At 37.3% G+C, this 17,544-nt stretch overlaps 1 protein-coding gene across 1 annotated transcript; it reads left to right on the top strand.

Moving 5' to 3' along the window:
* The first annotated feature begins 5,612 nt into the window (after positions 1-5,612).
* On the top strand, positions 5,613-17,435 carry LOC137386879 (leukocyte surface antigen CD53-like). Its single transcript, XM_068073069.1, has 6 exons — positions 5,613-5,773; positions 13,446-13,637; positions 15,660-15,842; positions 16,027-16,107; positions 16,446-16,553; positions 17,128-17,435. The coding sequence occupies exons 1-6, from the start codon at positions 5,693-5,695 to the stop codon at positions 17,182-17,184; spliced, it is 702 nt and encodes a 233-aa protein (XP_067929170.1). The 5' UTR covers positions 5,613-5,692; the 3' UTR covers positions 17,185-17,435.
* The last annotated feature ends 109 nt before the right edge of the window (positions 17,436-17,544 follow it).

A 17,544-nucleotide genomic window follows, 5' to 3' on the forward strand; every position in this document is an offset into this window, starting at 1 on the left:
TTGTTTGTGATGACCTTGTGAAGGAGGACTAAACTCGTACTTGTGAAGGAGGGCTAAACTCCTACTTGTAAAGGAGGGCTAAACTCCTGCTTAGTTGGCAATAATGAGCAATCTGAAGTTTGGCACCTTACTAAGAAGAATGAAATAAGTTCCTGTAAGAAATGGTGTGAGCTTGTTACCTGCATTTATAATATTGCCTCAACTAAAGTGTTACCATTCTTCTACGTAAAAAGGCGTGTTATGTTTTGACTTACAAGGTTTTTAACTTAGAAAGTTTACAAGTCAGTAAGATCGTTTGGTCAAATAGTAACAGCAACTTAGAAAACATAATTTATATGTTAGTATTAGCGACTAAATTGATAGTCCCACATCAGCCATGTTATATTCTGGGATCAATTGACCAATAACCTTATTAAATTTCATGGCAAGGTTATATGAATGACTTTAGAGTAGGCTAGCCATGGCGCCATTGCGAATAATCTTTACATACCGTTAGCCTTTAGGCTTTCTCCTCTTTTTCTCTTCCTTCTTCCCATAACTTTAGACTAGCACAAAGTGTTCAGCTTGTAACATGAAGGTGCAACAGGCAATACAGAGCGAATGTACCGTACCTTTAGTGCTGTGCTCTAGGTTGTGCTGCCAAACAGGCTGCATCATCGGGCGCATTCAACTATTTTCACTACTATTCTCACGGCAGTACATCGCTATAAATACATGCCCTAGAGTCTTAGACGATGGAGACACTACAGATGAAATAATCAGACTTGATGCTGAGAAGTCATCTATGGCAGTGCCGTTAGCAGTTTTAAAACGGAGAAAATTTTGAAAGCTGCCACATTAGAAAGATTAAGAATAAGTTTCCGTGCTGAAGTTGGACATTTTAGGGAAAATGTGGTTTGAGTTGGAGTTGAGTTCCCATGCTCAAAGCTTTATGAGTAGGAGTTGTGTACCCAATTTATAGTTTTGCTAGTTCATGTTGACTAGTTTTGTAGATTAAAGCTACATAGGTAATATGCAATGTATAAACTTCACCCAGTTTGCCGACTTGACTATGAGTTAGACACGTACGGGTCATGATACTTGGCTAGTCGGAATATTTATCATCATTCGTAGTTTCTTAATGTTTTAATCCGGTGTGAAAGATGGTGGCACAGCAAAGCTTAATGTTAATTGATAAGTGATATAGGTAAAACACACGGGTAGGTAAATACATGGGTAAAATATTTGGCTATCTACAGTTGTCTTGTTTGTAGCCTCTGAAAAATTGCAGTTCCATTTGTAAATCTTTGACAGCAAGCTCTTTTGCTATAAATAAGCCCTATTTATTACATTTAATAAGTTATATTGATAAATTTTGGTAATAGCATTACACGTTAGCGCAACTGATGCCGGAATGTGTTCCATCAGAATTACATGAGAATTCTGTCTCACATCATAGTCGCATTTTAGTCCGAGATCAAGTGACCAATAACCTTATCGTATTATGTGTCAAGGTCATATGAATGATCTCGGAGCAGGCTAGCCATGACATCATTGTCAAGAATCTTTACATGCCGCTATTGTTAGGTTTCTCCCCTCATTCTTTATTCCTTTTTTCTCATTCCTCCTGATCTTATCACGGTCCACTCTTCTATCTCTACCCATAGCGATAGACTAGCCCAAACTGTCTAACTTGTAACATATAACAAATGCAAAACATAAACAACTTTAAGGCTGTGCTATGAGTTGTGCCACCTTTGACTTTCCTTAAGCTAAATGAATAACAAAAAAATCCTCAAAATCAACAAATTTTTAAAAGATTTGTTAATGATTTTTTAGCTTTAGTAGCTACTGCTAAAAACTTTTCAACGGAGTCCATAAATTCACAGTTTCAAGAGCTAACATACTTCAAATACTGTTGTGTGCTGAATTCCTTGTGTTGTCAATAGCGCAAGCTCTGCTCTTCAGTGATTAGTTTGGAGTAAACAGCTTAGAGAATTAATTTATAATATAATAAAATTTATACATAAATCTCAGTGTTAGTAGGTCATTTGTTTATCTATTGTCGCTATGTCCGGATATGGCAATTAAAATCTAGAAACATAAAACACACTGCCTGCTGGACTTGAACCCAACCCCACCAGTTAAGGAGGCAACAAGCTTATGCGTCTGACTGAGGCTCTGCGTCTGACTGAGCCTGGCAATGAATGATTGTCTTTACATTTATTACAACAGTTAAAATACTCGACTTAAAGCGCTCAGGGTTATTAACGAGCACAGTTGATCATTAGGTGTAACGAGCGATTATTAACTGGCTACAAACCTGGCTGTTGTTTTAGTAAAGATTTAGAGTACTAGCTTATCAGGCAAGTTACTCAAGTTCATCGGGTGATAATTTTACTGCTCGTGCAACGCCGAGCATTCGGCTAGCATGCCAATATAAATTTTATCTGGACTGCAAGACAAACAGCTGTGTTTCACTTAAAAAATTAAATCTGAATCAAATAGTGAATGCGAGAGAAGAGATAACAGATTTTGTTGATAAACAACTAGCTATCTAATTTATTGGTTGCGATCGAGATTAACATAGGGTTCCCTGGTTGTTTCTCCATGGTATGGTATGGTATGGTATGCTAAGCCAAAAAAATGTATCACTGTGGGTTTAACAAAAATATATGGTGTCAGCCCATGTACTACATGCACTGCAGCCATCGTCTTTAGTAACGCATGTAGTACCCGTGATTTTCGAGTCGTCGGTTGTCTTAGCACTATTTATGTGCAATAGCAACTGGGCAGATTTTGCAGTGCAATGTTCCTTAACATACATTGAATAATGACAGGCCTGCCATAAGGCAATGGCTAGTAGCTGTGACTGTCCCCTGAACTAATCCTGTAGATGTTTGCTAACATTCCTATATGTAATTCAATTAATTGATGAGCGTTTATAACTGCTGTTGTCCTGGCAATCGTACTCAATCTGTGATTCTCACGTTCAGCATGACAACACCTTGAATGTGTTGTTACCGAGCCAACGCGGTCACGCATTTTCTCAAATAGGACAAAATTTGATAGTTCAACCACTAATATAACAAAGACTTAATAGGAATAGTCATGATACATAGCTAATGGTAGATTACCATAGCAGCTGGGAGAATATGCTAAACCTTGTTTTAGATTCACCACAACGATAACCTGTTCATACCTAATTAAACACGCGCCTCGATGGTTCTTCATCAACCAAACACAAACACACTCATTTGGGAAGCTTCTTGCTTCTACAGTTGATACTTTATAAATATTTTACATAGCAGTGCATATAATATAGCTGTTGCTATGCAGGGTGTAGGTTGCTGACCTCTATTGATAATCCTGTCTTCACTGGATTCGATTAAAATGAGCAATCTGTCAATAGAATCATAACATAAGAAACCTTACAACTGCTAATGCAACTTCTACAGTACCATCACCCCTTAGTTCTACAGAGTGTGTGTCCTCTATGTCATTCATGCCACTATTAGCTCTATGGTCTGTACATATGTGTCTATGGTGCTCTCTATGACACTCATGTCATTGTTAGCTCTATGGTGTGTATATACATGTCTATGGTGTTGTCTATGACACCTATGTCATTGTTAGCTCTATGGTGTGTATATACGTTTCTATGGTGCTCTCTATGACACTCATGTCATTGTTAGCTCTATGGTGTGAATATACGTTTCTATGGTGCTCTCGATGACACTTATGTCATCGTTAGATCTATGGTGTGTATATACATGCCTATGGTGTTGTCTATGACACCTATGTCATTGTTAGCTCTATGGTGTGTACATATGTGTCTATGGTGTTCTCTATGACACTCATGCCATTATTAGCTCTATGGTGTGTATATACATGTCTATGGTGTTCTCTATAGCACCTATGTCATTGTTAGCTCTATTAGGTATACATGTCTCATTGACATTTATGCCATTGGTAGCTAGAGAAACATGCTGGTACACAAATGCAGTGACCTACTAATAAGGGCAAGTACTATTGTAGTAATACTGGTAATGTAATAGTAGCAATGTAAGTCTGTTAGCTTTCATCTTCTTTGCCTTTTCTCTATTTAGTAATGTTCTGCTATCGTCTAGTAGTTACGCAGTTTCAGGTTTACTCACATCTGCACCTACATCTTCATACCCTGTCAGTGCGTTGTTCAAATCCTTTGAGATGATACATATATTTCTTGTAGGAAAGGTTAAGCCTGGAAGCAATAAAAATATATTCTCAAAATTTATAGTAATTGCTTTTGTCAAGATTCTTTTCAAAGTTGAGTAAGTTCACAGTTTTGATTTTGTTGTAGTTTTAAAATGTGTCTTACAGCATGGTGCACCTTATAGATATAGAAATAGCATATGGTATAGTGTGCCCTATGATATGGTGTGCCCTATGATATGGTGTGCCCTATGATATGGTGTGCCCTATGATATGGTGTGCCCTATAATATGGTGTGCCCTATGATATGGTGTGCACTATGATATGGTGTACCCTATGATATGGTGGGCCCTATGATATGGTGTGTCCTATGATATGGAGTGTCCTATGATATGACATGCTCTATGATATGGTGTGCACTATGATATGGTGTGCCCTATGATATGGTGTGCCCTATGATATGGTGTGCACTATGATATGGTGTACCCTATGATATGGTGGGCCCTATGATATGGTGTGTCCTATGATATGGTGTGTCCTATGATATGACACGCCCTATGATATGGTGTGCACTATGATATGGTGTGCCCTATGATATGGTGTGCCCTATGATATGGTGTGCACTATGATATGGTGTACCCTATGATATGGTGGGCCCTATGATATGGTGTGTCCTATGATATGGTATGCCCTATGATATGATGTGCCCTATGATATGGTGTGCCCTATGATATGGTGTGCCCTATGATATGGTGGGCCCTATGCTATGGTGTGCACTATGATATGGTGTGCCCTATGATATGTTGCGCCCTATGATATGGTATGCCCTATGATATGGTGCGCCCTATGATATGGTATGCCCTATTATATGGTGTACCCTATGATATGGTGGGCCCTATGATATGGTGCGTCCTATGATAAGGTGTGCCCTATGATATGGTGTACCCTATAATTTGGTGGGCCCTATGATATGGTGCACCCTATGATATGATGTGCCCTATAATGTGAATTTAGAATTTACAAATGTGCTACTGCATTTGCTATTCAAACGGAAAGATGCCCCCTCCCTCAACATATGTTTTGAAAGCTTTTCAACTTAATACCTTTAATTATATTGTTTCAGAATAGTTAAACTAGGCTATTGTAGCCTAAAATCTTTGCCCTCAGATAATCTGCAAGTCCTCTGCCTACGTCCCTACTTGTAAGAGAATATTAGAATAGATCTCCATTGCAACCTACTTTCAACGGTCATTGCAGGGCGAGTTGCACAAATACTTATAAATCATTGGCTGTTCTTAATTGCTTATGTATTGATTGGTCAGTTCTCTGATAGCCTTATACGTTGTGCATCATTCACAAGTAAAAACACCAAAACTGATTACACCGGGTTTAACAGCTACCTTGAATCTCAGGCTAACCACAGATGAACTGACCATCTATTTTCATACAGTTACTTGTGCTGACAGTCTTACTAGCACAACAACAGTTTTTGCACGCAGTTAGAAGGAACAAAAAGGACATGGCAGGAAAAGGAGGAGCTGAAGGCTGTTGCGCCAACTTTGCCAAAGTTCTACTCATTGTTTTCAACAGCATCTTTTGCGTAAGTCTCCTATTGTTGGGGACGTACCGTAAGCGCCCACATTTTAGATATTTGCGGATAAAACACCTTTTATGTAAATCTAATCATAGTTGTTGGGCTGTCATAGCTCTAATTTTACATGCTGTCAATCTGTCTGTAGTTTTTCTGTTGTCTAATTTAATTTTCTATCATACTGTCTGTACTTTAAAATCGTTCAGTTTTAATTTTTGATTGTAAGAGTTTTCATAATTCGCGGAAAGAACTCTCTAGATTTTTGAAACTAGAGATAATAGAATAACTGTATGGTTACGAAGCAAATTGTGGGCCGGGGTAGAATCTAATCGGCTATAAAATATTAGAATCTTTGCGATTATGCTTTTACTAAAAACACCCAGCAATATTATCCATTTATCAGTGCTTTCGTGTCTTAAGATTTAGTAAAAGAGTCTCCTGGAGTCGCAGTGCCAAGGAGGAGCACATTCAGAGAGTACCGCCCCAAGAGCTGTTACTATTGCACACTTAAACACACATGGCACTGCATGTAGTCTAATTATCTACTCGTTATCATCTGTTAAACCCATACTGCCATTCCGGCAGCATCTTCTGCCATACATGACACAGCTGGCTCCCGTCTCTTATACACTGATATGTAGTGTCTGTGTATTGCTAGCATTAAATTAGCTGGTGCATTAAATGACTATGCTAATTTTTGTTAAATTAAATTATGTTGAACGTTTCAAATGTTTGTCATGGGTTCTGCTGCTAGCTTAGCTTATAATAGCTAACACTTCGTTGGTTCACACTGACTAATACCATTCTTTTTCAACTTATCTTCTCATGCTGAAATTATAACTTGTACACAGCATATACATGTACATACAGGTGAGCATACTCGGGTACATATATATGCATATATATATATGCACGTCTATACATAAATACGCATAAATACGGTGCTCACATGAAGAGCTATTCCACCAGCATTTCTTCAGCAATGATTTACAAACATTTGAAAGGGCAGGCGCCCATATGATAGCCCATATGATAGCGAAGACCATTAAGGTTTTACATAGGTGTAGAATTAGGTCACCTATTAGTGGATGCGCATTCATCACGCATTCCTCTCTCATCCCACGAGCCAGACCAGCATTATCTGCGTTATTATTCACTGCACTGCTAATTCTCCTGGGTAGGTAGGTACGCTGACCTATACACTCTCATCCTCATAACACTGCCCAATCAATACTATCCAATCCCCTAGCCTAAGGTATAGCTATAGCGGAGGCTGCTAATCTATCTAGGACGCCGTAGCTGACTCTGCAAGAGTTACCTACACTTCATGCATCCTCTCCCTTCTCATCGCGTACCTCTCGGAATATCTTTAAACACGTCGCGTAATAGTATTAGAAATACGCTTTTGGGAAAAAATAAGATTTAGTGTTCACAGTTACAATTTATTAAATAGTTCCGTCATGCAATCCAGTAGAATTTATAAAGCTGAAGGTGTTTGACCCGCTCTCATTTCATGTAGGTAACGTTCTCTCGCGGCTCTCTCTTGGGTTACATAATATGACTGTGACTATGTAGGGTATAACATAGCATAGTAAATTTCAAGGCTATGACTTAAGCAAGGTGGAGACAACCGGTGATATGCTGTTACGGCTGTATCTCTCTCTTTTTCTCTCTCTCTCCCTTTTTTCTCTCTCTTTTTCTCTCCTCTTTCGCTTTCCCCTTTCTCCTTTTCTCTTTCTCTCCTTTCTCGCTCTCCCCTTTCTCGCTTTCTCTCCCTCCCTCTCCCTCTCTCTCTCTCTCCCTCTCTCTCTCTCCCTCTCTCCCCCTCCCCTTCCCTTCTTTCTCTGTAACCACTAGCACCACTAGTTAAAATTTAAATTAACGGGGCCTTTCACTGGTCTGGCCAAAGAATAAGCGAAACCAGCAACGAGGATTGTTTTAGCTCATATGTCATATAATGGAGATTGTCACAGTTTGAATGGATTTTGGCAAATCCTCTGTTTGTTTGCTGTAGAGGCTCATTGTATTATTAAACGCTTTAAAAATGTGCTGATGGCCATTTTTGAACATTACAGAGGAAACTAATTTAAATTTAAATTAACATATATCAGAAAAGTTGAATGCCTCCTATCACACCAGTCTTTGCACCCCCAACTATGACAGAAATATTTATGGAATAAATTATCTGGCTGTCAGATAATGAAAGAGAATAAACCAACTGCGCACTGAATGAGTCACCAGCTTGAGTAGGTGTAAGGGATTCATAGCGTAACTTAAAATACCAGAGCGGTTCCATCACTCCCCGTTAAAAAAACCTTAATTACCGCAAGTCTTCCATCCGTTACATTCCTCCAAGCCTGAAGTGACCTAGATTCAGAGCTCACGCCAAGCCATTGGAGTTATTAACTAGAGCAGAATGATACTTGTCCTACAGGGTTTATTGGAACATGAATGTGTGAATGAAAACAAACAGATCTTGACATTTTAAGTTCAGCGACTGGCACTGCTCTTGCTGCTATTGACGGTTGGACCATTTTATAAAACTAAGCAATCCCCCCCCCCCCCCCCCCCCGAGATGGAGATGTGGAGATAACAACTCCCATAATATCCCGCGTGTGGAGATAATGATATTTACTTCTGGTGAATAGAAATACACTGTGGTCGTACGTATATTATATATGCTGTTCATTACCAGTTTAGAGTGCTCCGTAGAGTGTGTTATAAAAAATCCCTCTCTGAAGCGGTATACAAATGAGTCACGTGCAAAGTTGTACACGTCTTTAGTTTTTCAGTCAGAACCATTTACCTAATGTGGGAAAACTCACTGTTAATGGCTATAGCATTTGTAATACGTTTATCAATATCAATTTGAAATTAAAACAATCGAGTAACTAGGTGCTAATCTATTCACATAACTTAAAAGTTGTCTTTTTTATTATATTTTAATGAATGTTGAACTTTTTCACTAGCTTGATATCAAAGTAAAATACTAGTGTATAACAATATGGAACGTGAAGAGCTCACCAAAGATTCACACCAACGATCGATTCGAGGGCTGAATATACAAATTGGTGTCACAAAAAATACTGAAAGTTCATATAAAATTGCATAAGTCCCCCAAACTTACCCATATGAATAACGGGAAGGAGCTAAAGGCTGTTGCGCCAGCTTGCTAAATTTCTATTCATTGTCTTCAACAGTACCTTTTGTGTAAGTCTCTTATTGTTAGAGACGTTCTGGAAGCGCCCACACTTTAGATATTGGCAGATCAAATGCTTTACCTTTTATGTAAATCTAATCATAGTTGTTGACTTGTCCTAGTTCCAATTTTACACTCCGTCATACTGTCTGTAGTTTGTCTGTTGTCTGCATTTAATGTGCTGTCATACTGTCTGTAGTTTGTCTGTTGTCTGCATTTAATGTGCTGTCATACTGTCTGTAGTTTGTCTGTTGTCTGCATTTAATGTGCTGTCATACTGCCTGTAGTTTGTCTGTTGTCTGCATTTAATGTGCTGTCATACTGCCTGTAGCTTGTCTGTTGTCTGCATTTAATGTGCTGTCATACTGCCTGTAGCTTGTCTGTTGTCTGCATTTAATGTGCTGTCATACTGCCTGTATTTTGTACACTGTCTGTAGATGCTTTGTATTGTTGGTGAGGTTCTGTGAGACTATCCATATATAACTAAAAAGGTTATAATCATTTTCTTAAGCTCTCACTTGAAGATCAATATCCCGATCATACTCAGCTTGTGATGTTAAACATTGTGACTAGCCTCATAGGGTTTATGGATGGTCAGTATGTAATGTGCTGTTGAAGTAGCAGCTTTACCTGACTTTACATTTCTGTACAGACATCAGCTTAAAGCGTACCAACAAAAATCTATAGCCTTTATGGTATGGGTAGTTTATTACTAAATATACAGACAACTCTTGTTAGTCCTTGCAAAATTTTATTACAGTAATTTTCTGAATTGCTTGGGATCAGGTGTTCGGCACACCTGAGGAGTTTAGCAGTTAGAATTAAACTTTGATAACACAAACAAGCGGCCATCCGGAATGTGCTTTCCACATCCAATATGTCTGAACGTCCTTTCAGCTAAACTACTGATCTATTTTGCTGCTTAGTACTAACATTCTTGAAGCTTCTCTTTTTAAGGCTGTCAATGAATAGATAGACCACAGAGATACTGATAATATAGTCTTTAGTTCAATAATTAATGAGGGTAAGAGATGAATGAGGTTAAACTCCTGTTGCCCGCTTCCAGGCATGAGATTATATATTTTATGGCATATAAATCAGCTTGTTGCTTAGCCTTAATGTATTGGTTCACCCTGCTCTGCATAGCCTGTAAATACACGTTTAATAACTAGTCCTCAGGAGTGTGCTGCAATTTATGGTGTAGACAGATAGACGAGCACCATGTCTGAAGCACTTCAAGAAAGATGTAAAAGTCCAGACTTATCCACACAAATTAGCTACATCTAGTTTGCCTCTTATCTCAGATACTTACCATGAGTTTATCAGGTCAATTGAGTCAGATCTAGACATTCTATTCTGCTTTTTATCACAGTGTACAATAAATAGTATATACCCTGATATTATTGTATTAAAACAACCTTGAAAATCTTTAGCATAGCTGTAGTAAAGGTTTCAGAGTGTTATAGCTAGCGCGGCTAGCACGGCTAGCGGGTTGCAGCTGGAATATCAAATAGCTTATGTAGCTTATCAGATAGCTTATGTACCAACAACTTAAGCATTCCATTCAAGATTCTTATAGCATTCCTTCAAAACTAGCTTTGTAAATTGGTCATTTTAGTCATGAACAGCTGCCCTCATATCTAGGTCATGTTATAGGAGAGTTAACTCAGTCACCATACCTTTTTGACCACCACTATGTCTTACTAACTAGGTCACCACAACCCTTTGATGACCACTTTGTTTGGTTAAATAGGTCACCAGTCATTTGATCCCTAGGCCTACAACTTAATGTTACAAACTTTAAAGTTATGGCTTGTGACCTCCAACTTTGCCATAAGTTTAAAACAAGTGTAGATGTTTACATAAATCCTTGCTCCATGCTTTTTGTACCAAGGTATGTATAGTATGTACATGGTACCTTGTGTTGGTACCTTGGTACCATCACTACACCAAGGTGAAATAGGTCCATGAACAACCTGGAGTGGAGTTTTCCTCACCTTAAACCGGTAATAGACAACTCACCGCTACACTTCCCTTAGTTTTTACTGCAGTTCACTCCTACTGACATAAGCACGAAAAACTGAACCTTGCGTTATAGTGATTATGATTTCATATCTCTCAAGCATATTAGCTGTTGACCTATTGCCAATCCCAACCCCATTCATCTGTGTCTTGTGCAAGTTATAATTTTATAAAACTTGTCACTCAAATACAAATATTAGCCTGACCTCTTTTACTTCAGATTCGCCTTAAAGGAACTTTCTCATGTCTGATCATCAAGTGAAATTATATTTGAACACAGCCCTCTATTAACTTTAAATACACTTCAGAATGACTAACAAGTATTTTAATGAATCTTTATTAGTTTGTATCAACACCTTAACAGTGGGTTTTAGTTTACATTTTTAAATTTGAGATTGGTTTTATAGAAACTGTCTTCTTTCAGTCAAGAAAAAAGTACTTTTGTTATTTGAATATTAATAAAATTAATATTATTATTAATTTTACAATAATATTATTAAATAAAGTTCTTATTATTATAAGTTCCTTATTAATAAAGATTATTAATAAAGTTTTTGCAAAACGCGTATTATATATATATATTATTATACATATTATCTATATCATTATATATACATATGTGTATATATCTGTGTATATATGTGTGGGTATATATATCTGTGGGTATATATATGTATATATATGTATATATATATGTATATATAGGTATATATATATATGTATATATATATGTATATGTATATATAAAAAACATTGTACTCAATAACAACGAAGTGAAATATTATAACCATAATAGCATTCAAAAGTTAGAAGAACCAATCAAATGCACAAGTTGAGAACATTTCTGGTGAGAACTAAATCATTTTATTTTTATTATTTCATTATTATTTTTAATTTATGAGTTGGCAGCTAGTAGCTGGTTTAAATTTCTTGAGTGAGACTAAAGTTATATGGATTTAAAAGAGCCTCAACACAAAACTTGCTACACTATAGGTTTCAAGATGCCTAGGTATAGTTTGTATTAACTAGACCTTTCTACAAGAAACAATTACAATCAAAGGCCAGTAGGGAGAGCTAATAGTATCAGTCAGAAAAGACCGCAGATGAAATTTGCTATAAATAGAAACCATCTACCCGCATGCAGCTAGTTTACTACTATAAAACTCACCGCAAATGTAATTACGTGTAGAAAATCGAACGCGTGTTTCCAGTACAATAAAATGGCTATATCAGGCTTTTAATACAAGACTAACCTAAGATTAAGTTTCTATTTCAAAAGCTGTGAGCTAAACCTGCTGTAGCTCACAGATCTTATAGAAAGCTTCAACCTCCTTCAACAAGAAAGGCGGCATGGACATGTATTCAGCCTCATGTCAGCGCATAGTATTTACAGTATATGTTGTTCTCACTCAAAACTCGAGCAGGACTGAAGTTGTACATAAGATATTTTAGTAGGAGTTGCGCTTAAAAGTACGGTATTAATGTAAATATTAAATCAACTCTACCTGAGCTCACTTGGAGCCAGATTTGAATAATCAGCTCATCCATCTGGTCACCATGACTACCAACAACCAACGGCGCCGTCTTCTCACCAATATACAATTCTGGAGGAATGGTGAAAGGAAATGAACTAAATTCAACTAAATTCCAGAGAATATTTGAACTCTCAATCATTATACAAACAGCTGCATGTATGACTAATACACTTACATGTATGTAACAATTGAAATCCTGTAGAGATGAAAATACTGACCCTCTTCAGAGCAATTAACCCCCTCATAAATCTCTCTAATAAGGAGACACGCGTAGATTAAGTAAGATTTGGAGATCAACAAATAGCCTTAGGGAATTTACTAAGTTTTGACACAGAAATAGTGTAGTGACACCTGTCAGGTGTCACCTGACAGGTGTCACCTGTCACCTGTCAGGTGTCACCTGTGTGTCAGTACCGAATCGCTACGCTGGGCCGACAAGCAGATCATGTTTCCATAAGGGTCTGCAGTGGAGAGATGGTTGTGCGACGATTTTTGTAAACGTTAAGCAAAATCTATGAGCAGGCAGAAATGCGACGCTGTTGGTAGCAGAGGACATTTCCATGGCACAAAGATGGCGCATCACACGGGTTTTTTGCTTTTAAATGGCGACACTGGATGACGATAGAATGAGACACGGTTGTTTCCATGATGATATTGCAGCACCATACGGGTGTTTGGCTAAACTATCGTTGTCTGGAAATAATGAGTTGTTACTGTTACATACATGTATAGTCATATCTGCACAAACTTATCATATTTAAGCCCCTAGTCTACATGACTTGATTACTCCTAAGTCTGTGACTTGGTTAGTCCCAAGTCACAGCCGTAGTTCACAAGATTTAGCCTTAGTCTTATTGACTTAGCCTTACTTTGTATGATCTCTTAGCCTTAGTATATCTGAATGAGTTGGTTTGCTTTATTTTAGCTGCTTGGAATCGGTCTGATAGCAGGTGGAATTTATGCGGTCATAAAACTGAGAGACTACCTTAACATCCTTGGAAATAACAGCGGCAACGCAGTGGCCATCTTAATTATTGTGTTTGGAGTCATCACTTTCATCATTGCAGCGATCGGATGCCTTGGAGCGTGTAAAGAGAGTCCCTGCCTCTTGTTTACGGTTTGTAATTTGGTATATTTCTAAACAATAGGCGCAGTAAATACCATCTGAAAGTTATGTTCACATACATGGGTGCAGGTGTCTCTTACCAATAGCTAGCCTTAGAAATAATCTAGAGTTTCAAATTTACCAAACAACTCCTATCAGCTAACCTCAAAAACTAGAAACTATTATTAAACTAAAGGATTGTTTCTTATTCACATCAACCCTCATCTCACAGAAATGAAATTACAAGAGACAACTTCTCAAAATACACAGTATTCTTGATACTCTACCTAGCTATATGCTTAACTAATGAAGTTAGAGAGTTTAATTTTAAATACGCAAAAAGCAGACATAAACGTAATCAACTTTAACTGAGGTTATAATACTTATTCTGGGAGTTGTCTTGCTCTTTTGAACATCTGACCAAGTTCTTACTGGTCAAGTAGGCCTTTTGAGCTCCTTTCAATTAGCATCAAACAAATTAAAATAGATATTAGGTAATATTATTATATATTATATATATTATTACACCGGTCAATGCCATTTAAAGCAGATTAGACCATGAAACAAAAAACGACAAAAAAGAGAAATTTACCTATTCCTTAGTGGTGAACCTTTATCAGTATATTGTTGTTATTAGCCTAAACAACACCACTAATAGCTTGGAAGCAACTTATTTGAGTGTTTTTGGTAGACTATGAAACATATCAAAAAACGATTGCCAAAACCTTGGTAGCTGTTTAGTAATATATTCTGAAATATGTGAATTGGAATGCTTGAAACTCATTCGAAAGTAGCAATTGCTATGTAACTCCATTTAATAAATGCCATGAAAGTTCTCATTGACTAAACTGTACACGCCGAGTCAAGGTATACTATTGTTTCCTAATCTGCATTCACATTGGTGCCTATGAATCTATGTAGACTAGCGTATACTCCTACCTTCTTACAGTCTGCAGTAGTACCCATGTATACATCTATGTTAGCTTAAGCTCCTACCTTCGTATAGTTTGCTGTATTACTCATGTATACATCTACGTTAGCTTAAGCTCCTACCTTTGTATAGTTTGCAGTATTGCTCATGTATATAAGTATGTTAGCTTAAGCTCCTACCTTCGTATAGTTTGCAGTATTACTCATGTATACATCTACGTTAGCTTAAGCTCCTACCTTCGTATAGTTTGCAGTAGTACCCATGTATACAAATATGTTAGTTAAGCTCCTACCTTCGTATAGTTTGCAGTAGTACCCATGTATATAAGTATGTTAGCTTAAGCTTCTACCTTCGTATAGTTTGCAGTAGTACTCATGTATATAAGTATGTTAGCTTAAGCTCCTACCTTCGTATAGTTTGCTGTATTACTCATGTATACATCTACGTTAGCTTAAGCTTCTACCTTCGTATAGTTTGCAGTAGTACCCATGTATATAAGTATGTTAGCTTAAGCTTCTACCTTCGTATAGTTTGCAGTAGTACCCATGTATATAAGTATGTTAGTTTAAGCTTCTACCTTCGTATAGTTTGCAGTAGTACCCATGTATATAAGTATGTTAGTTTAAGCTCCTACCTTCGTATAGTTTGCAGTATTACTCATGTATAGAAGTATGTTAGCTTAAGCTTCTACCTTCGTATAGTTTGCAGTAGTACCCATGTATATAAGTATGTTAGCTTAAGCTTCTACCTTCGTATAGTTTGCAGTAGTACTCATGTATATAAGTATGTTAGCTTAAGCTCCTACCTTCGTATAGTTTGCAGTAGTACTCATGTATATAAGTATGTTAGTTTAAGCTTCTACCTTCGTATAGTTTGCAGTAGTACCCATGTATATAAGTATGTTAGTTTAAGCTCCTACCTTCGTATAGTTTGCAGTATTACTCATGTATAGAAGTATGTTAGCTTAAGCTTCTACCTTCGTATAGTTTGCAGTATTACTCATGTATACATCTACGTTAGCTTAAGCTCCTACCTTCGTATAGTTTGCAGTAGTACCCATGTATACAAGTATGTTAGTTAATTAAGGTCCTATCCTCTTACAGTTTGCTGTCATCATAGCAATCTTGCTAATTGCTGAGATTGGAGTGGGGATTGCGGCAGTGGTTTACAAAGATCAGGTAGAAGAATTGTTCATAGAGGGGTCCTTGGAACTTATGAAAGGATATGACGAGAGTGATGATGAGTCTGCAGCGAAGGAAGCATGGGACTTCGTACAAGATGACCTAGTGAGTATGCAATTCAATTGGCATTCCGTGTCCGGTAGCCATGCCACGATATTAAAGGCTGAATACAGATTAGTTGCAGGAAGACTGGGCATCACCAGAATATGTTTTGAGGTAAGTATTGGGTGTGGGAGGCCTCTCCTTGCCAACTAAACGCTTCAATATTACATCTCGTTGACTTCTTTAGGGATGCTGTGGAGCAAACTCTAGTGAGAACTGGAAAAGTGACACATTTTCACCCAAACAACAGGACTACCCTAAGAGCTGTGTAAGTACACACTACATCTTATCTACATCTTATCTACACCTCATCTTCATATTCCACATACCCTCAGAGTTGTATAAGTACATAATACACCTCATCTTCATATTCCACACACCCTCAGAGTTGTATAAGTACATAATACACATCATCTTCATATTCCACACACCCTCAGAGTTGTGTAAGTACATAATACACCTCATCTTCATATTCCACACACCCTCAGAGTTGTGTAAGTACATAATACACCTCATCTTCATGTTTTACACCCTCAAAGCTGTGATTGTACATTGACTGCACCATAAACTGGCAGCTGTTATGCATGATAGTACTTCTGGTTCTAGGGTGATGCTCCAACAGATCGGCCATCTTGCGACAAAAAGGTCAGGGAATTCATTGAAAGTAATCTTCTGATTATTGGAGCGGTCACCATAGCCTTTGGGCTTATTGAAGTAAGTTTTAAACTATAGCCTTGAGACATACAAGTGAAATGTAAGCAAAAACCTTTGGACATATGAAAATAGGCATTCAACCATAGCCTTTGGGCCTGTTTAAGTAAGTTCTAACTGACAGCCATTAGACATATACAATTAAGCTTTAAATCATAGCATTTGGACTCATGCAGGTATATTTGTTGCATAGCTTTTACTTCAAAAATTTGACAAACTAAAGAAGTAAAATTTATTAAAAATACAATTGAAAAGTGCGCCGATGTGAAAGCATCTCGCACAGATACCTCATTTATAGTACATACATACTGTAGTATTCTTCACAGTACATAAGTTTGTCTAAAGTTTAAATAACCTTTTGCTGATGGTGTGTTGTAAAGGGTTGAACCATTAATCTGTGTAGCATTTTGTTTCTTTAATGGTCTACATTCTGCATTTATTTCGTTATATTAGCTAGAGCCCACAAATGGCTTCTTTCCAGCCTTTGGTAAAACTGTCAACCAATCACTTCTAGTTTTTGGAAAAGCTGTATTTTTGCTGAACCAGTCAAGAATTACGTATCACGGTTGTTTTGTAGTTACTGGGAGTTGTCTTTGCTTGCTGCGTGGGTTGCAACATCAAGAGAGGCGATTAGAGCACTTCATACTATAGGCTTATGATTGACAAGCTGTAGTCACCAGTTGGTATATTTTAACGCTCCTATTATTAAGCAATGTTACCTCACAGATTATAATAATATAGATATATAGAACATAGATTCAGAGGTCAAAGTCAAGTCAATGTTATTTGTAACACGTACGTCTATTCTATACAATTTTAAACTTTTTCATGATGTCGTTGTAATATTCTTTGTATTAAATTTTACAATAAATGCCAGAAATGGTGCGTGCCTTCTTGGTTTCCTAATGTTTAAATCACTTTCAGATTACCAGATGGAATTTTAAATGAAATATAATTTTGTGTAAAGTTGTCTACCTTGACTCACCATCTCTTT

The sequence above is a fragment of the Watersipora subatra genome, chromosome 2 (assembly GCF_963576615.1).
Source record: "Watersipora subatra chromosome 2, tzWatSuba1.1, whole genome shotgun sequence".
Lineage (NCBI taxonomy): Eukaryota > Metazoa > Bryozoa > Gymnolaemata > Cheilostomatida > Watersiporidae > Watersipora > Watersipora subatra.

Excerpts from the sequence above, each read along its gene's own strand:
- LOC137386879 (XM_068073069.1), top strand. The coding sequence starts at position 5,693 with ATGGCAGGAAAAGGAGGAGCTGAAGGCTGTTGCGCCAACTTTGCCAAA. Across the intron at positions 15,843-16,026 it reads ACTTCGTACAAGATGACCTA|GGATGCTGTGGAGCAAACTC; the intron begins GTGAGTATGCAA and ends TGACTTCTTTAG. Across the intron at positions 16,108-16,445 it reads AGGACTACCCTAAGAGCTGT|GGTGATGCTCCAACAGATCG; the intron begins GTAAGTACACAC and ends TTCTGGTTCTAG.